Source organism: Ctenocephalides felis, unplaced genomic scaffold (assembly GCF_003426905.1).
Source record: "Ctenocephalides felis isolate EL2017-DRISC unplaced genomic scaffold, ASM342690v1 CF-g0.4_SCAFFOLD_01170, whole genome shotgun sequence".
NCBI lineage: Eukaryota > Metazoa > Arthropoda > Insecta > Siphonaptera > Pulicidae > Ctenocephalides > Ctenocephalides felis.
The window spans coordinates 5,376,878-5,399,557 of record NW_020537324.1 but is presented as its reverse complement, the minus strand read 5'-3'; the positions used below and the strand labels follow the sequence as shown (position 1 = coordinate 5,399,557).

At 30.8% G+C, this 22,680-nt stretch overlaps 1 protein-coding gene across 1 annotated transcript in view; it reads right to left on the bottom strand.

Moving 5' to 3' along the window:
* The window catches only part of LOC113366081, a 206,567-nt gene that overhangs the window by 73,794 nt on the left and 110,093 nt on the right, over window positions 1-22,680 (bottom strand). Inside the window, exon 10 of the mRNA XM_026607635.1 lies at window positions 6,461-6,544. Within this exon, the coding sequence (XP_026463420.1) occupies window positions 6,461-6,544 (84 nt within the window). The remainder of the gene's footprint in view (window positions 1-6,460; window positions 6,545-22,680) is intronic.

Genomic DNA, 22,680 nt, shown 5'->3' with positions numbered 1-22,680 from the left:
GGTTAGGATAAACGTTTGCGGAAAAAATTGCTCGAATAAAATAACACGCGTTTTAGAAAAATATTAGCGATTGCGGGCAAAAAAAAATCATGAAAGGTGCGCGTGTACCATTCACGCGAAAAATGACGCCTGAACGGTGTCATTACCTTATGCTTGGGAGAATGCTTATTTGCCCTTTTCTCTCCGATATGTTTCATATTTTCACATACAAAATTATCATAATATAATCAGCACAACATGCTTTACTACCTTCTTGACTACTCGAATTATAATTCTTATAAAAATTATGTTTTTTTCTTATCAAACTTAATTTGCACATGTCGTGTAAAACCAATCTGACGTGAGCTGACAAATCCGTGCAATAGAACCTTTGAAATGTGTAATTAAGGTGTGGAATCTTGATTTAATAAACATTATTCAGGAATAATGAATATTAAAAAGAAATTTCACGCGTGTAACCTACAATTATTTATTTGATTAATTAGTTGCATTTTCATGATTCTTTTCTTTTTATATTCTTTTCGAGTTTAAACTGCGTTCAAAGGTAATTCGTGCAGGTACGATTATTTTTATCAAAATAAAGTTTGTAATCAGTAATTTAATTGATAAAATAAAAATTTGTTATTGTAATGTTGTAATGCTGTTGAAAAATTGTGTAGGAGAAGTGATTTTTAACGAATTTTTATCAAATTATAATTATTTTATAATCTGATTGATGTATTACATTAACTTTCGCTATAATCTTTGAATATTGTAGGTGAATGATTTTAAAAAAATTGAAATACAGGCAAAAATCTTATGAGTTGGTAGTCACGAAGACTCAAAATTGTTACTGTTTTCTGGAAAATAATTTGAAGAAGATTTACATAGCAGTAACAGGTTGATAGTAAATGGTCAATAGTTTTCACATTTTTCTGTATTTATTCATCAATCTATTCGTACTAATACTAGGCTATCTATATATATAAAATTTAAGAAAATGAGTATTAATAAGACGATTATTTTTGCTCTTGATTTTATAATTATTTGTTTAATTGCTTTCATGCTCAACCCTGCGTGAAGAGAACTACCAAACGGATTATTATTGTCTTGTACAATATTGCATGTCAGTTCTCCAGTACTAATTCATATGGATATAATTGCTATTTCAACGCCTACTATGCACGATTTGTTATATAAAAATATAACATATTAAAACCAGTGTCGAAGAATCGAAGATCTTATTTATCATTGCAATGATAAATAAGATCCATGGTTTTTATTTTTACATATCCAATATTAATTCTCTCTAGAGTTTGCGATACTGAACTAAAAAAACCACGACAGATTTAATATTGATAATATCTATGTCAGCATTTGCAAATTTATGCTACTAAAGTGATAATTTAAAATAATGAACTTAATTCAATATTTTTATGATATATAATTTAACGCAATTTAGTCGAAATTGAATAGTTTTAAGTATGTACATTTATGTAGATATATTTAATCAAATTATTTATTTTTAAAATTTGTTAATCGAATCAAAATAACTTATGAACCATTATACCAAACTAAAATACCCATTTATACGCAAAATTGCTTACAATTATGTAAATTTTCATATTTATAAACAATAAAATTTTATTTACCTTAACTTTATAAATTTAATTAAATTATCTTGAAGTGTTTTCGATATGTCAGGAAACAAGTTCACATCTCGTTCTTCTACTCTCAATACTTTACAAGTACACATAAAAATTTTAATAATTACGTATCACATTGATTTAATAAGGTTTTATAAATTGCGTGATAGTTTATTTTATAAAAATAATAAATGAGAGGTACGTATAATGAGTTGTAAACTACGCGTAGTAATTGTTATAGAGTAGGCAGAAAAATTAAAGTTCAGAGAAGGAATTGATAAGTTTAATGATATCTAATAATCTATCAAAGAATCTTCTTATCCTTATTTCTTGATACTAAAAACTGTAAAATTTTGTATCTATTCGCCTTACTATCACATTTCCATTCTTTTTCGCAAAACACTCTCTATTATGCTACAATTTTTTCGGGGTATTATTATTACCCAAGAAGTTCGCGAAATTTAATAATCCCTCTTAATTTGCCAACATGTACCTGTTGTCAAAACAAATATATCTCTCAGCCGATTGTTCTAAAAAGATTTTAATCGAATGAATTTAAAAGTTGAATCGAATAAACCTGACAATGCATGCAAAGGTATCACTCGCATTATGTTGGATGTAAAAATAAATATTCGCATATCGGCACTGATGCACAGATCCATGGCAAAAGTTATTTTTCGCTGATTCTTAAATTGTGGGGACGATAAAATTCTTTATATTTTTTCTACATAGATATTTTATACTTATATTTGATGCAATTATTGAAAAATTAAGAGAAAATCACGTTCAAATCAAATTGATGTATCTGATCTCTATACCTACCAAAACCTATAGTTCCAGTTCTCAATCAGATACGTTATCCAATAAGTAGAATAAGGTAGAAATAGAGAAGGTCTACGGGTAAAAAGGTCCACTACAGATGTCTCAAAAACGAGTAAAGTTAAACAAATTTTAACAACAATATTTGAAAGTACAAGGAAAAATGTATGCAGTTAGAACAGTTACATTTTGTAAGTTTTTGGGCTATAATTTTTATCCTCGTTCAGGATATATCCAATTATTAAAAGAAAACAAAGTTAGGTTAAAAAAATGTATTTTTTCTAATTTTTCTAATTGTTTCTAGTTATTTCGTTAATTCAAAATGAATCTGCAGGGCAGTTATCATACCTAAACTTTGTGTTATTTTTTCCCGAAATGTTTAGAATCATTTATTATTCGCACGTTTTGTTTAATTTGGATTAACTCCCTGTGTGGTCTTCGCATGGGACACTGATTTCATATGATCTGTTCACTCATCAACGTTGAATTGTGATGACAGTTGTAACACGATATTCGTCCAAGCGTTTCTTTCAACTGAGGACAAAACGGAAATTTCATATTTCGAGTATTGCTTATTGATCGATTGCCTAAATTATAATAAACGATTGAATAAATCCCATATAAATATTGATTACAAAGTGGTGAAACCAACGTGTACCAAAGAGCAACTGACTCGTATAATTGTGGATGATCATAAACGAGGATAAGATTGAAGTTTACGGTTATATAAAATAAATATAATTTCAAAATTCAAATTTTCTTGGAAATTTTATCGAAGTATTTTTGCTTCAACGTCAATCTAAAACTATCTAATTATAATTATGGTAATGTAATTGAATATGTTATTACCACGAGATTATATTATCGCCCTTATAATGACTTGTATAAACTTTTCCCGTTCACATATTCCGCCGATCAGATCTATTTTGAGTTCATTATTATGAAATCAATAAGATAAGCCGCCTTAATTCTATTTTAATCTTAATGCATCAGCCGATATTTTCGAAATTATTTTGGAATAAATCTAATAATATTAGATTTAGAAAAATATTTCCATGATATTTTGTATGAAGTCTTTTTTATGTTAATTCCTGTTTGACGCGTTAGGATTTGGAACGCGAGCACTCGCTTTTTAAATCTCATGATATTTATTAAGAGCAGTGATTTCCAACTAAATTAGAAACATGAATTATAAACATTTTAAGAAAATTACATAGAAAATAATTATTACAAATAAAAGCAAAAATTGTCAAAGTATTATAAAGCTTACTTAGACTTGCAATTAACGTAAGAAATGCTTTCTTTTTGAGAGGCAATTGCGAATGAGCAGCGTTTTTGGTATATTATACAAAAATCATAAAAAATTGAGGTGATAATATATGAATATCATATATTAATTGCTACGATATTTTATAGCTGAATAACTACATTTGAGTTCAGGTTTATAAATAAAACTGTCGATTTTTGGAACATATGATTTTAAAGTAAAATTAGTTATATATCTAATATTTATATAAATTAATTAATAGCACCATTGATAAATGTAGAATTTATTAATTTTGCTTGATAAAATTTGTGATGTGTAAGTTTCAATAAGAATAATTATTTTTTTATAAGATGTTAATTTCAAACATAGTTAACACACGTTTTTATGTACAATTTTGGACTAAGTTCAATGTTTAAAAACTACATATGTTTTTCGATGTTTGCATACATTAGTATCTCTATGATTAGTTAGTTGCATTCATATAATCAAAGATTTTATATTACATTTCAGTAAAAAAAATTTTTTTGGCCAAGTGTAAAATAAAATTCAACGTCGAGCTAAACAAGAAAAAATCTAAAAATATACAAATAAAATTAGTTTAAAAAAATTCTTTGATGATTCTTGTATCTTGTATCAACAATATATGTCCTAATAATATTTATACTTCTAAATGTTAACAAAAGCTTCTAAATTGTTGAACAAAATTACCCAACAAATTCGTGCATATTTGATTTAGAAGTCAATTATACTCAATTTAAGATTTATATGATTTGATATATTTTCTGTACCCTATTTTTTATGATTTGTCCACCACTGATATGAATAATCAATTGACAATTTCAAATGCTGGTGACATTTCAATGCATCAGTATATTTAATAATACGTCATATGGATTAGGACGTCTGGCTGATTTGACAGACCAAGATGAAATGCGTATAATAATCTTCTTGTTTGAGCTTTAAAGCGTCTATTCTATTTTAATATTCGAGACTGATCTTGTACTCGAATAAAAATCTCGTAGATTAAATTGGGATACATAGAGATATTCCATTTCATAAGAGTAGAAGTTGGTCTGACGAAAAAGTTGGTTATTACATTCTTCCTTATGGAGTCTATCTCTATTAAATTAACACTATTAGTAGATTTTATTTATTATTCATTTTGAACACATTTTTCAATTATCCCGTTCATAAAAATTGATGCTATATACTTCAAAAATAGGTTGTCAACTCGTGATCCCTAAATTGTGTCAAATAATGTAAATTAATCAATTATTTGTTTACATTACCCTCTGTTTTGAATATAAATATACATATTACAAACATGAAAATGTCAACAGATGATAGAAATAATAAATTATCACATTGTCCGAACTATACAGGGGCACAAAATGTTTTTTAATCATTATTTGTTATGTGGAACGTGCGCGCTCCAGGAGCAGATGTTGTCCATCACTAACGATGTAATTCCAAAATCGATATTAGTGATGTATCATAATGGAAACAAAATGATAAATTATAAATTGAAAAAAAATTGAGCAAAGATACTAAAGATTTTGCAATAACGCATGAACACATTCGTCCATGATTCAAAAATTTTTACATAAGAGATTTAAAGATTTTTACATAAAATTCATTGAGGTTTCATTTCATTTCATCATTTTTGATAGAAATATCTTTCTTAATTCGATATATTATAGTTTAAATAACAATTCGTAAAATATTAGTTTATATGTACCCCTCAAAAGTATCTTATTCGTGCATACAATCATCCCATTCTCACAATTCAATATTATGATAAATTTTATCACACTCGCTACGAAAATGCGTAGCATATGGAAAAGATTTATCTGTTTTAAAACGTCAGAAAACATATAAAGCAGAAAAACCATCTGTCATGGCAAGTAGGAAAGTCGGAACTTTTAACACCCTCAAAAAACTCAACAAAAAAATGCCAAAAAGCACGTAGGAAGGTCGTTGTGCGATATCCATAACTAGGGAAAGATAGATTTTTATTCGAAGAAAAAATGATTCAGACAAGGGAGGGTGATCGATGGAAACAAATTGTATTATCACAAATAAGATTAGGCATGTTTTTGAATTTGGTGAATGCTTGCTGATTTATTTAATCATTGCTCTACATACTTGATTTATTTCCACCTATTCCATATGGAACATCAGCAAATGTTTGGTAGTACTTAGAATGTCTAATTTGAACGCCAACCCAGTGATTGGGCGTCCGGGTGTAATGGATAGATTAAATATTTAGACAACTCCACTTATATTTCATCACTTTATAATAAATTATCTATTACATGTGACAAAAGATTTTTCAAATTCATCCCCTCGTGTTTCTTGAACAATGAAACGAAATTTTGATTTCTATCTTAAATGTTAATGATACAATACATCTGCTCCTCCTGGCAAATTAATAAAACGACTTGGCATTTGGCTAAAAAGGTCACATCGTTCAAGTGTAACACTAAAACGTCTGATATATAATCTAAACTTAATAAATGATTGATAAATTAATTATATCTTCTTGGAAGTGATAAAATGTAATGGAAAATTGGAATGCAGTATGGGAATTGCACCTTCAGAAACCTAATATTTAGTTCATGGATTACTGGTTTTAGGAACTAATTAACCAATTTTCTTATTGATGAGTAAGATTTTGATTTTTTAATTTTTAAAGTGATTATTATTATATATAAATTTAGAAATATAAATAAAGTGTTTAAAAACTTACCTCTAGCTTTCTGTTCGTCTAATAGTTGTCTCTCCAAAGAATCTTTGACTTCTCTTTCTCGAAGCACATCCATTTTCAATTCAGCTGAAATCAAAATAGTTAAATATAATAAAAATTCATAGAAAGCAATGAAACACTAATAAACAATTAAATAAATAATTTGATTAATTTAAAACAAATTCTAAGCCAAGTGTAGAGTTTTTGGAGATTTTTTCTTGGAGAACATGCATTTACTGAATTATTACTAAATTTATAAATATTTAAGATAAGATGTTAATTGCCGCATTTTTAGATATAATATATTCTATCTATGTCCATGTCTAAATTTTAGGATGTTGGTTAAGAAAAATATTATCAACTACCGGATAGATGCTGATTCCAAGAAACTCCTAAATGTTTTAAGGGCACATCCGCATCTTCTCGTTAGTCCCAGACAACAAAATCTAATTTTTCGCCTGGATAATTCTCAATGCGCGTATTCTTTTTATGAAATATATTCAATAATTAAATGTATATACTATTTTGCATTTTGCCGGAAGCGGAATTATTTTACAAACGCACAATATACCGAATATAAATACTTATATTCCGAAAGAACCGTCGAATTTTCTTTTGGCTCGGCGTTGGCAACGAGGGGGATCGTAATCTGATACGCAAATATTAATACACCTTGCTTCGATAGAAATAGACAGGGATTCGGGGGAAAAATAAATGATAATTTTAATCATCTAGTAAGTGAAATTAACGAAATTTGAATATGTTTTGAAGGCGAAATTGTAAGTACATCACAAAACGTAATAGATTTTTTTCGCTATGGAAAGAATAGCACTGTCAAACCTTATAATTATATATTAATTAATGAAAGTTTTCATTAGGACTGATTATAATTTGAAAAAATAAATTTATTTTATTCAAATTATAATCTGTAATTTTCTTAAGAAAATCTACATTAATTAGAATAATTGGACATTTTGAAGATTATTATTGAAGAAGTTACTCAGTTTTTTGACAAAGCCAGTAAATAATAGTAGGATATTTCCTGAAAATTATTCTGTGACCTGAAAATTGAGACAATATTTACAAAGAATACACACAGATATCTGAATGCTTTTGGAGGCTGAATCATAAATTTTTACTGTGTTCTTAGTGTTTTTATTTTTTTAAACATACAATAATTTTGCAATGGTATTATCGGTAAGAAAGTGCCTTACTGAATCTAATTATTATATTTTATAAAAAAATCATAATAAATGAAAACAATAAGACCGATCTAACTAGAAGGATTAGTATTATAATTTCCCAATAATTTTAATATCAACTTTTAATTTTAATTTAAGTTCTAGCCTTTCCAGCTCTCCTATTAAAATAAAACCACTCTCTCTCTCTCGCAGCCGGAGAGCATCATCGCCGAAAGGAAGGGGCGATAAGACAAAGAAATAATGGTAGTCGAAATATAAATTTCTATTTGCGTTTTTGTTTCTAATATCGAAGAATAATAAAAAGCGCCTTATATTCGTTTAGAACGCGCGTTGCTTTATTTGAACGCCGTTCATCGCATAGAATAAAGCGACGGGGATGTGTTTTCGCGAAATATTGCCGATAGGGAATGAAATTGGAGTTTGATGTTACTCATATTTATTTTAGCTCTGAGCCAAAGAGATAACGGCGAGAAATATTTTTGGGCTGCATGTTTTATCGGAAAATCTGGGAAATAAAAGCTTTCTTTATTATATCTTTTTTGTTTCATTCAATATTAATTTGAAGCTGAACGTAATCTTTTGTACCCGACTTACGATGAAATTACAGAGTGCGCCATTTATATGTGGTCAATGGATATGTTGAATAACTTGAACAATTTTCAATGAATTTTGATAAACTTTTTTTTATTAGCAAATAGCTAGTTTTGAAAAATAACGTCAATCAAATGACCTCCTTCATTGCGCAAACAAAACCTCGCTCTTTCCATTGATGGCGCACTCTGTAGAATTTAGGATTCCATATATGTATACATTTTCATTTATTAATTTTTATTATTTATAAACAATGCTTTATCCATATAATTTATTATATCAGATTCGACTCGTTGATTCGATAAACAATTTATAATGTAATCACTATAAACAATGATTTGATATTGATGCTGGGCTTGCAATAATAAATTATTCTCATTGATTATTGCAATTTCAATAAATCATGGCGCATTTGAAAATCATGTTAATCGAATAATTAAAATAGCCACAAACTCGACACAACAACAACATATGTAAATCTATCTGAACGCTTGTGTTAATTAACAATGCGCGGGTTGTAAATTTTCAATGGAATGATAGTGGAAATAGATGATAGGTTTGAGATACAAAAACGTATAAATTTAATGCAAAATTTAGGTGAGTTATAGTAATTTTTAGAAACGGAATCCAGTCCAAATTTTCACTGATAATAAATTTCTCGAGCTCTCTATATTTCATTTATAGTTTACCAATCATCGATAAAAAATAATAGTTTCTGCATTATATTGTAAAGTGTAAAATAAATTTTCTAATATCAACATATAGTAAATTTTCACCACCACCAGAGTCCATTATCAAATCCTCGGGGCAATTAAAATCCATTATCCCCTAACCCGACCGTGATCTTTGAATTAACTCGGGCCTGTCTTAACTAAAACACAATAACCAAGAACATTCAACACTATTTAACGCGCATTGTCATTCGTTCGCCCCACGATATTCGAACTGGCACTTCCTTAATCTCAGGTTTATTTGGTTAACGGATAGGATTAACGGACCCGTCACAGGATTCCCTTGGAGAGAACGGATCTTATTCTCTATGTAGTTGAACTCTAAATGTATCTACGTCTAAAACATTTAGGATTTAATTTAACTTTTGTTCGACGCTATCTGGGAGATTGGCTTGCTCGCCGGACTGCGTTATGGTTATTTTATGGAAACTGAGACGTTTATTAGGAAACGACTAAGGATGATGATAATTGTAAGCAATTTGGTAAAATTCAAGGAAAGAATGTATATTTGTAACTATTAGAATTTTCTCGAAATAGAAATTAAGTTTACAAACCCCTGTAGTAACAAATATAGCTATATATATTAGTGCAAACTATTTATAAAGTTTTTTATTTCATCCTTCTCTCTTTGATTTTGTAATTGATCAAGTCGTTAAAGCGCATAATTACATACACATTATCATAATTGCAAACTTAACACGCTTGTCTGGATTGCGAACATTAAATAAATAATTTAATGCCGTCCACAATCTTCTTCTTAGACTTAGACCATCATGTATGTATATGTATAAACAGGCACCTACATCTCGGATTTACATACGCGTTAATTCTATTATTATTAAGGTCTGCTGAAACAGTAATGAAAACATGATCCTATAGTAACTTGCCCGAAGGCCAATTTGTGATGCTTGCTTCTTACGTATAAGTAACTCTCCCTTGTTGCTGTGGGATGGAGTTGGATGGTGCATACATTCTGATGCAAATATAGTAAATGAGAAATAAACTTGATAACAAATTTTTTTTTTTATAATTACGGGTAATGAAGAATTTCTGCTTGGGAAATGATATTTTTATTTTTTTTTTTTTCATAGCAAGCTATACAAAGTACATTCAGCTACTTTTGTTACAGTTATATATTATTTGACTGCGTGAGAAGGATCGCTATCCTGCGATAGCGCTTTCATAGATGTTATGTTATATTTTGTAGTAAATCATTGCATATTCTTTTTTTAAGACGATTTGGCGGTAAAGGCTTGAGCAGATCTAACGCTAATACGTTTGGATGACGACTTAGACGAGCTTTGTATCTGGAGCAGTAAAGACTAATTTCTTCTTCTATAGTTCGAATTCTGAGATCTTGATGTATCAACCAATTGGGAACGTATTTTGGAGCGTTCACGATTTCTTTCAAAATTTTATTTTGGAACCTTTGTAGAATAGTTATGCTCGATTTACTGGCCGCACCCCATAGTTGCAGGCCGTAGGACCATATTGGTTTAATAATTGTCTTGTATATTAAGAGTTTATTTTCTATTGTGACTTTATTTTACTTTTTGTGAATATATCATTACAAAATACAAAACATAGATAGAATAAAGAATTGATTAAATTTTTGTGAAAGCAAGTCCGCTGGTTTCGCGAAAATATCGAAGAAATCAAATTTTTCAGAATTTTCAAAATATTAAAAGGTTTTCAAAATTTCAAATCACGAAAAGTTCCAAAAATTTGCTTTAAGGCACGATGGCATTCACCACTAAAGTAAATTTTATGTTTATTAATTTAAAGCTTTTGATAATTTAATATTTATTCTATTTTATCAAGTCAACTAGTAATTTTCTCTCCCGATTTCAAATTTATCGCCCATCAAAATTAATTCCTCCGTCCTCCTACACCTCTGAGTGTTCGTCAATAATTCAAAATCTTCCTTCACTATTGTAAAAGGTGCGCGTTGCCGGGCGCCAAGAGAGTTGATCCCGAGATTTCATCAAATCCGGATAACCAAGACTGACTCTGGGGCCAGACATTAAGGAATCAGAATTCAAACGAGGGGTAAGCGGTTCTCCCGCTAACTAAAACACACATAACAAGCGCACACGTCCCTACGACGCAAGTTAGCTAGAACAACGGACCGAAAACGGCCCGCGGTTATTTGGGTATCTAAGACGCGCGAGGGCGAGTGCGAGAGCGACTACTCGATGGGACGGTCGGTGGGGCTATATTTTACTTGCCCTTGTGGGGGGAGGGGAGTTTATAGTGTTATGCGGATTTGTACAGTTTAAATTATTATGTTATAAGATTGTACATTTGTTATGTTAAAATATTGTGAAATATGCCTAATTGATTCGTCTGATACTGAATTTGGTCACTTTTAAAATTAATTTATATAACATAGTAAAATTTGATAATTTTTACTGGAGCAGTCCATGGAGTAAAATATTACTTAGATGATGTAGGATCTTTATATTAACATTTTAATACAAAATTAATGCACCTATTATTTGTATCTATTAATCGAGTTCAATTAGATAAATAGTGCTAGCCAATGATGAATTTGGATATTTTTAAACAAATTTTCTATAACTGCAAAATTTTACATAACTAGCTATTTATATCTCTACCACCGTTAAGCTTGATATTATGAAGCTGGAATAGTAGATAAAATAAAACTTTGATTGGCAGTTTCAGGATTTTACAGTACTGTCAAGTTTTCTATACTTTAAATAAAATATTATAAGATTGTTTTTTTAGGATGTTTTAGAAAAAAATAAATCCGCGATTATTTGAACATCTAAATCGTGGTCGTTTGGACATCTAATTTGTGAAAAAATATCTCCAACAGTGAAAAATGTATTATTTTGAAATGATTTTGATGGGCATAAACATTTAATATATAACTTGTAATTTTAATTGCTTATTTTTGGGGTGCTTATATAGTCATTTTCAGACTTGGAAACATCTAATAAAATTTGCAAATAATGCTTTATTTATAATGGAAAAATTTAATAAACATGCACGAATCACATATCATTTTTTAAACTTTACGAAAACGTTCTATTGTGAATACTAACATTTAAAATAAATAGTATCTGTGTGATTTTAAAGAAACTTCAGTTATTTCAATGTTTTGCCAAAATACAAACTATGGATCAAATTAATAAATATTTTGTTTATCGTTGAACTATAAATTGCTAGAAATTAATTATTTATTCCATTAACATCTGGTATAATTTATCTGGTTTAATTTATAATAATTGTGAGAGTTCACTGAATCGTAATGAAGCACAAATTAATTATTGATGATAAAACAAATTGCAAATGTAAAAATTCCATAATAACCAATATCTTATCAGCTTATATTACATGATTTTGATTATCAACGAATTACAAGGTAAAATATTGATGAAAACCAGAAGTTTGGTGTTTAGGTAAGAAAGTACTTTCAGGGGTGAGCGTAAATTAAGGTGTTTTATCTATTGGTCTTGTACATAGTTTATAGATCAATAATGTGCAAGATTCTTGTTGTATTATAGCGTTTGTAAAAAATCACTAAGTATTGGTTTGCATTGTAAGCCTATAGGGTGCATTTATGTATTTATTTCCTCCAGATCACATAACGATCGTCCGTGCAATACAAAATTTAATATCTATAACGTCCAACTCATTGTGATTATTCTGTTGGTGAGGCATCCAATGACGTATGGCACAAAGTAACGAACGCTCCATGAAACGAAAAGAAAATACCTATAAATTATGGATGCAGAGATATCCAGATAGACGCCACAATTTAATCATCAAACATAAATAATGTCTAAGAAAATTACAACTATAAAATACAAACAGGCTAGACACTCGTGTTCTGTGAAATATTCAACTGCAAACATTTACAACGCTCATGCTCTTAAAGTTTTTATGAAAGAGAGATTCCTCTTTCTAATAAAAAAATGCAGGGGAATAATCAGTAAGTCAACTTCACTTTGTATCTTATTTAGTTATCTAATGAAATATAATTAATGGTTTGATATTAATTAGACGTCATGCTTAAGCTTTTTATCAGCTTGTAAATTTGAAATTATTGCGATTTTATCGCCGAGCAGAAACGATGAGTGTTGTCTTTGTACAATATGCAATTTAATATACACATTATTATGAAAAATTAATTATAGATTTATGTTAACGTTTGATATCGTATTCTATGTTATCTTCATAAAAGATATATATACAGGGTCCCAGAACTCAACATCAAGCAGAAACGAGGTGATAGCATTGGCCATAACTTTCATGAAAAAAATAAAACATTAATTACTTCATGTAATTTGAAAGTTATGGGCTCGTGAGAACAACCTAGAGCTTTTGTCAAAGTGTGAGCATTTTCAGTTATTGCGCTTAATTTTCATTATTTTTGTTCAGTTAAGCTTTGAAACCGAAACCGTAAACGACATTTTTAGAACCACAGCCAAAAAACATACTAAAGTACATGGCCATGTTGATACTCGTACAACACTTGTTATTTTTGTACTAAATTGAAACAAGTCAAATATTAAACTGTGATCACAATTGCCGGAAAATTCTGCGTGACCAAAGCCCTAGGTCTATTTAACCCCTTACGTAGACTTGTGGGACACCCTGTATACATATATAATAAATATATTGAAAAAACAAAAGTTATTATATTTGTAATTAGCTCTTGTTGCAAATATTAGCAAAACGAAGAATGCAGAGAAACGTGCATATGATATTGTCGATGGCTTCTTGTAATAATCAGAGCAGCAATAATAGAGAAATTATAAACAAAACCACAGATATTCCTAGCTGCAAAACCATCTCTAATTTCTATAGCTAGAATGATCCCAAAGAAACAATATTAAATCTTTTTTTCACAAAACAACTCGGGACTTCTACAAAACATTTATTTGTCTACCATTGTTCGCATCTGCATATTGTTTGCAGCAGGAAGCTCTTTCAAGAAGCTACTGGTTGTTATAGACTGCGGTTACATGGTTCGGTTCATTGAGTTTTTATTAAATGCAAACTTGAAGAAGAATATGTACTAACTCCCCGATACAGTTTTATGCCTCGATGTGGTTTCGATATTTATTACACGTATCGATCAACTACCGAGCGGACAAAAGGTGCACACTGATGATTTATGGTGAATTAATATAATAAAGAGACTGAACCGAGAAAAAATTCTTACACTAATTAAAAATTGAGAGCTTGCCATCGCAAAACGACTACCTGTGAGCGCATTTTTTTGAAAATTGGACGCGGTTTTAAATAATCTCGTTTGAGTTTTGTTTTGCTTGTCAAACTTGTTGGATGTAAGTGTTTTTGTCGGTAATTGAATTCATCTGCTCATTAAGATTTAAATATGCATGGAGAAAATCAGATGATTTATATTGTCTAAATCGATTCAACAATTGCATATTTAATTGAAATGTTAGCTGAAATCAAATTCAGCTATCTGGATAATAAATTCCCAAAGATCTATTCTATACATTCAGATGGGCATGGTTACTATTCTCTTCAGAATACAAAATTACAAGCATTTTTATCATACTGGAAGTGGTAGTCATCTACACTAAATTGTTAGCATAAGTATGGCAAGAGCAAAATATTTTTTAAGTACTTTTACTATTGATCATAAATGCAAGAGGGACAAAATAATAAGAAAGTGGTTGAAATTTTTAGCAATTGGTACCATCATCAGAAAGATTATGTTTGGTTGGTAGTCGATCAACTCTTCTACAACAAATTGTTTTGCCTGGAGCTAGGAGGTGGTTGTAGTTCAAACCTCCCTTAATTTTCTCGTATGTGGACAACAGAGTATTATTACGTACGTGCACATCACTATTATAAACATCTAGAAGTACGTAACATGAAATGATCAAAACCGCGAATATCCGATCCCGGCATTGCACTTCTCTGATGCGGCCAACGTTTGAATTTATTGCCCTAAAGTCTGTTATTACGCGCGATTTGTAATGACAGCATAATTATTTAATTGATATCGATTATTTATTTCGAGAATATCGAACGATATCTCGGACGGAACACGATCACAGAAAGAGAGATTCGACTCGATCGTGATTACTCCTCGGCACAATGGAAATTACTCGGCAATCGAATAAGGTTTTGTACCGGTGTCTATAATATTTATCTCTGCAGCGTGCGCGAATCATAAATTTCGTAATTTGCGAAATATGGCTTTGAATTGGTTTTGTTTGACCCGGCAGACATGTAATTTCGTTCGATAGCCTTATAGTGTCCTTGTTAATAATGGTTAGATTTTTCTGCAAAAACCGGGTAAATGACCATGGCTTAGAAATAAACTAAACTTATCATTTAGAGTCAGATAATTGAGAAAATATACTAATTCATAGATAAGCTCGAAATATGAATATGAAATTTTATAATTAAACCACTTCTCGTAGGCCAATAATAGTTTGAACTATTCGGTTTGACTATCAACTCTATCACTATGTAAAGTTTTATCAAATTCCCAGGAGAGTAAACCTGAGGTTCTCTTTGTGAGTCTTATTGTGGACGTATATATTTGCAAAAGTAGCATCACATTGGAGTAGATATTAACGCAAATTCATAGCAATTAAAATGCTATTTCAAATTTGTGTTAGAATAAATACATTTTTTACAAAATGTATGCACTGATTTTAAAGCTAGATTTTACACTTTCAATATACTACGTGAGAACGCGATCCGAACTTTTCTCGTTATTAATTTTAAATCCGACCTGTCAATTTATCAGTTATAATTTATTCGCAATGATATTAATATTAAACACGAAATCGATAATTCTGTCGGTGTCCATAATGTATTCATTCGCTCGGCAATATTTATCGAACGCGCTTATGGGCCCTTCGTACATAATTCATCCGAAAGCAATTCTCATTTTATAGTATTTACTTAACACGATTCTCATTGTCAGAGTATCATACAAAGTATCAACGGCTAACGACATGAACAAACAAAAGGCGAAATGCAACATAACACGATTCAAACCGACCGTGTGATATGCAGAATCGCATTCGGACACGGAAGAATGATTTTGAATGACCAAAATGGAAAAAAATAGGACTAAATATGTTGGATTAGTATATACTTATGATCTCCAACTGTTTCTTGCAGACTTGTGTAATTCGTTTTACATAAAAAATAAAATTGAACTCGATACCAGAAAAGGACATAGTGCTCCAACTGGGTGCAAGTATGATGCAGAGTTTGCGTTAGACATTGTGAAGTCAACTCAGGATTTCACAAAACCAATATATAAAAAATTTCAAAAACCTATTTTAGCATTCTGGAAACTCATTTTAGCAAATGCATAAACATACCAATCGACGTGAATAACTCCAACTTTCCAAAAGTTCCAAAGTCACAAAAAGCTAAGAATATCAAAACCTTAAATTTATTTGTTCTGGCAACATAAATCTATTAATCTTGAGATAGCAAGTAGTTAATTTGTTTTTATTTATCAATGTATTTTATATCTTGGATACCCTTTTATAATCCGTCCCTGTTTCATATGGTACGTCTCCCCGACCAGTAATTTACGATCATTGCTACAGCCGCGATAATTAAATATTATCCGTGGTCTTCTTGTTCATCCTGCATTCGCTAGAAGAAGGCCTTACATCTTACCAAAGATTTTTTTCTATATCACATGTTCGCCTCTTCGAAGCACCCAGGTCAAAGGTTGCAAATGTTTCAGTGGACTCCTTATAATCAACGGGGTTCTCGATATGAACAGAGACTTGTCTCTGATTTTTATTTTACTGATGGAGGGCGGAGGATGGATAAATAATTTATGCTTAGATGCTTATGGTGAAACAATTTTTTTTACCTCGTGATTTGCAAGAAATTTTAGATTTTCACACTGCAATATTATATTATCAACAATCAGAAAAGATAATAAGCAAATATGATAAAACTTTAAGAAGTTGTTTAATGGGTTGGGACGATTGATTTAGATGCTGAGCAGAATTTTATTTCAATAATCTAATAGATTTTAGTCTCAGTATTAAGAAAATACATGAAACATCTTATATAAAAATTCCTATTTCTATTTGTCCTTGAAACATTGCCAAACGCTTTTTGTGTCCATTACCATTCTAAGGTATAAATGACCATCTATTCTTCCTATTATTATCAATAAACAATTTCTTACATTCACAGCAATCAATTTTCTATCTACAAAACCAATAGCGTCTTTTATAAATGCTTTCCACGTCCAACGTCACGATTCAAGAAGCATCTGATACAAGCTCACAGCATGTTGAGAGTACGCCTTCTCATTTATTCGTATGATTGTTTGTCCATTCAGTTATTCATTTATGTATTTATTTATAGGCATAGTCCCTCCTCAGGGTTTGTTCTACACATTCTCACGCGTTCTTACTAATGATATTACATGCACTATGAATGGATAAACGTATTTTCTTTAGATCGATTAACAGAGTCAACGACGACGGTACATGGGGCATTTGATTTATAAGACATGGGATTTGAGATGGAACTCGTTTTGCAATTTGTGATGGTCAGGGGTAACGCATCACTTGATAGAATGATATATTTGTTTTAATTTGTCACATGCATGCAAGTAAATAATGATAAAACTACTAAAAAATTAATTTTTGCACTAACCTTTCTCGTAACTAATCTGTCGCTCCTGTTGCCTCGCGTTATCTGCTGCAACTTTAAGAAGACCTTGGATGTTCCTCAATAGTGTTTCCGTGGAGCAAGCACCTGCTCCTGCATCTTGTGGCACTGCACCAGACATATCTCTGCCTGCGACACTGGACGGTATCGATATATTTCCTGCTCCCGCCGACGAATAATTTAGGGCTGTCTGTTGGCCTCCGGATTCATCAGAATCTTCATGAGCAGGCGAGGATGATTGTTGTGGACCGACTGAGGAAGGACGTGTTGGCCCAAGAGCTAAAGGCATTGCTGTTTCGTGATCGTCTACGTCACTGAGATCTGAAAAGGTAATGGATAATGGAAATTATAGTAATGTAGCAAATGTGTGTTTTTTATTTTGCATATATTGAAATTTCATAATGACATTGAATAAATTGGTCTCTTATCTGTGTATTGAACTACAGCTGATGCCAGTTTATTAAAAAAATATATAAGTTCAAGGGTCGTGGTTATCATTTTTTTTTCTATATTTTTAATTACAATCTGTCACCACTTGAGACATTGAGTAATTGTTTTGACATTTTTATTATTACATGAATGGATGGCAACCCAGTAGTTGTCCAGTCCAGGTTTGACTAATTTTTTATACTCGAAGTATTTGTTGACTATTTATAGATGCACTATACCCACGAGAGGCGATTTTCACTTGAGGCTATATTTGAGATCTATAATGGTTATAATTTAATATGTTTTAATTTCGAAAGTAGTTTATCTAAAAATGTATCTCAATGCATCCCAACAATATCAAATAATAAATATTAATAAGTCATCTCTTCTTTTGATTCATTGGCCCACTGTTTTGGGTGTTTTTATTATGTCCCTTCAGGCTAAATTATAAGGTAATTTCTATGCTAAAAAGAAGTGTCCAAAAAATCAATGGTCTCGATTCATATGGCATATTGTTGAAGAACAGTCAGCCGTAAAATCATACCCTCGGACGAGTAACTAAAAAGCAAAAAAATCGCCCTCCTCTGCCTGTGATATCTCGCGATATAATCTCCAGAAATTCTACAAACGTCCATTATCCGGCAATTTCGCGTATATGCGTACGCTCATAATCGCACGTCGCGTTCAGCTTTTTATAGTCGTTTTGTTATTTTATTATTAAACGTTTTCATTTTTTTCTCCCCTTAACTAATAATAAAAATCCGAGTAAAGTCAGCGAGTTGCGCATTGTTGTTGTTTCGTCTTTATCGATTGCCGTGTATCGCGATTGATTCGTCTCTCTCTTTTCTTGATCTGTTTCAAAGTCTCGATCGGATTCGCGTGATTTGCGCTCATAACGCGGCAACGAGATATTTTCGAACGACGAAGCGTTTAGGCTCCGAAGGGGATTAACTGCACTTCTCAATTGTTATTGTTTGAGACGACTGCGAATTGATACTTTGGGCTAATTTATACCTGATACATAGAAATATTGAACAGGTGATATTCTCGAGTTATTAAGTAGCTCAAATTATCAATAAACTTGTGGATTTTAACCACGTATCTCATGGATCTAACCTTGTACCAGTTAGAGCCACTACGAATTTCAATGACAAAACTGAAATTAAGATCAAAATTATGGATTTGATCAACAAGGACCATAATTTCACACCGTATACCAGGATTAGATGATAGTTCTAAAGTAACCTCAAACAGGCAAATGAAATCTATTCTTCAGCGAATGAGTCAAAAGTAACAAGAATTTTGGAAGTAACTGATGATGATGTAAATCTTGAAATTTGGACATTAGATCAAATAAAACTAATAAACTAACAAATTTAGATACAGATGTCGAGTGTAATAAAGAATTTCAAAATGATGATTTTACTGAATATACAACTTTTCCAGTTCCAGGTTCTAATATTATCTTGGATAAAATTTATGATTTTTTACATATCTACTCTTACTTTCTGTCTGCCTAAAATTTATCAAGATATTGATTTTATACCAAACTCTGCATGTATAGGTATATATGTTGTGAAGAATCAATTTTTCTATAATAATATCCATTTTTTTTCAAATTTTTTCTATTAAAATATCACTTTTTTGGAAAATGCCATACAACAATTAAGCAATTGTACTGCTTAAAGTTCCGCGAGCAAGGTACACTAGATGACTCTGTACTTAGTTCATTTTGGATGGATAGAAAAGAAATTCAAGAATGCTGTTTGCTCGAAAATTTTCTATTACTTATTTATATTTTATTCACAAGCAAGTCATAATCAATAGTAAATATAATCTCAGGTTCTTGTCAGAATTATTCATAATAATATCTAAAGTAAAGTTATTTTATAATATACGTAGTTGCTGCATACTATTCTATTTTGAAATAAAAACATTTGAATATTAAATATAGTGTTTTCTCCTCAAGTTCTTCGTCGTGGTCTCCAGTCAAGCCCAAATATGATACGTAAACTTTAAATTTCTAGTGTATTTTCTAGAAAATATAGTAATAGTAACTCTTCGTCCGCAAATAATTACAAATACATAATCATCACAATCCATACTATTCCGATCTTTAAAATATTTACAATTCAATGTATCAACACAAAATTCCAGTTTTCAAATTCGTTTTTTTTTATATATAAGACTTATAAGACATTATCCATAACCTGAACTTAGAATACAATTCCAATCATTAAATTTTTTATACCGCTTGTATTACTCGATATAAATATCTTTTAATCTCGGATAAACATGAAATTATGCAAATTTTGAGAACTGCTTTTAATGGTATTCTAAAGAACCACCATTTTCTGACCGGAGGAAACGCGCGTCGAACGTCTGTGGACCATCCCAGAAAAAAATGCCGAAAATCCGGAGTATGGCATTAGCTCCGCACGGCACCGTAATTTCGATCGCGTTTTTGATTCAGCTCGGAGCACGCACGCTAACCGAAAATGCATTGAAAAAACACACGGACTTTGGTCGGAACAATGATACATTTATCCAATAAATGGTCATTATATCGAGACGTGTCATTTATAAAATATACAGATCTTCCATTCGTTGATGGAGCTGATCGATGGCCAATCATAACAGCTGGAGAATGATTGGAGATGCCTTCAAATCAGTTTTTTGATAGCAATCATTTATATAAAGTTGCACCAATGGTAAGGGAAAGGAATGATTTTACTATAAATTAGGCGTAATATGCCAGAAGCGATACGTTAATTATTGTAAAACACACTGACTTCGGTTGTTCTCTATATCGAATGTTAGTCCCTCTCGATTCGTCCACGGTTTAATCCCTCAATTACATCGAACAGGAAACATCTGATTCGCTTTATGCAACTTATTATTATGCCTGTTTTCTTCGTATACAACTGTACAACTTAAGTTGTTTCCACTCCATTCAATAGAGGAAAAAATGAAAAACGTGTTCGCGAAACGTATTGTGCTACACCTACGTGGTTATTACAGGCAGAGGCTCGCATTGTAGAACTGTTTTTGCCGCTTGTTTATGAAGAAGAAGTGATTTTGCGGTAGAATTTGGGGTTGGGGGTAATTATTTATTTTTAAAGGAAACTAAGATTTACAAAAGTTTTGAATTGGTTTCCTTAAGCAGTTGGTAAAAATGCTTTTGAAAAGCTTGAATTATTAAAATTAGATAATGGCTAATGGCTTAGCACGTAGCCCTCATTGGGTACAGCTTAAGAATTATTCGCTATTTAGGCCATAAAATATTTGAATTTATTAAATTATCCAACACATATTGCTCTATAACATGAAAACCGTAAAAGATACGAAAAAACTTTGTTCGTACGAAAGATGCAGAATAAAATTATGAATAAAATGGTATATGAATGGTTAAGTGTGTTCATATAATTTTCTCGAGATTTTCCGATTTTCCTGAAATTTTACGACGGCAACTCGCCTGTAGGCCACACCGTTTGGAATTCGAAGTTGCGATATATGGGAAAAAACTAAGAATTTTGAGACCTTTCTAACGATGTATAATACTTTATATGTTTTCTTTACAGAAATATCGAATCGTGAGGAGTATTGCTCCAACCTAGCCGCACTTTGCATTTTGACAAGTTAACATCTACACATATTGCTCTATAACATAAAAACCGTAAAAGATACGAAAAAACTTTGTTCGTACGAAAGATGCAGAATAAAATTATGAATAAAATGGTATATGAATGGTTAAGTTTGTTCATATAATTTTCTCGAGATTTTCCGATTTTCCTGAATTTTACGACGGCAACTCGCCTGTAGGCCACACCGTTTGGATTCGAAGTTGCGATATATGGGAAAAAAACTAAGAATTTTGAGACCTTTCTAACGATGTATAATACTTTATATGTTCTATCTATTAATCCTAAGTCTATTTATCTCAGTTGAGAAAACTATCTGCACTTGTTAAAGCCGCTCATGAAAGATAAATTACACACACTCGTTGTGCGAAAGCGGAATCCTCATGGAACGAAAAATCCGCAACAGCAGCAAAAAACAGACAATTTTGAAAATAGACGCACGATTATCATCGCATATTCCATTTTGCATCAGATCTATCCTATGTATTTGTTTTATTTATAAAAAATACTCATTCATTTCCTATATTTATGACTCGATTATAAGCGAGAATGCAATATTTCTTAAGTCATAAGCGAGATTTCTAGTAATGAAAACGTATGGAGTGCTTTTGAAACTGGTTAGGTCGATTTGGAGTTAGATTGTTCGTTCATTAATCATTTTATCACGTATTTATGTGAGAATTTGATTAATAGATTGTTTTGTCAACGCTGGCGATGTTTTTAAAACTGTGGACCTTCTAATGGATAATGATATACAAGCCGTGATAATTTATTTAGAGTAAAATTATGAATTATGAGCATTTATAATCAAGATTTAAACATAGTCGACAAATCATTTTGAATTAAGTTTTTAGATAAATTATTTTAAATATATTTATGCAATAAGGTGATATAATTATAGTTATTATTAATGGGTCATAATTATTTTTTCAATTAAGCTTAATATTATTTTCACC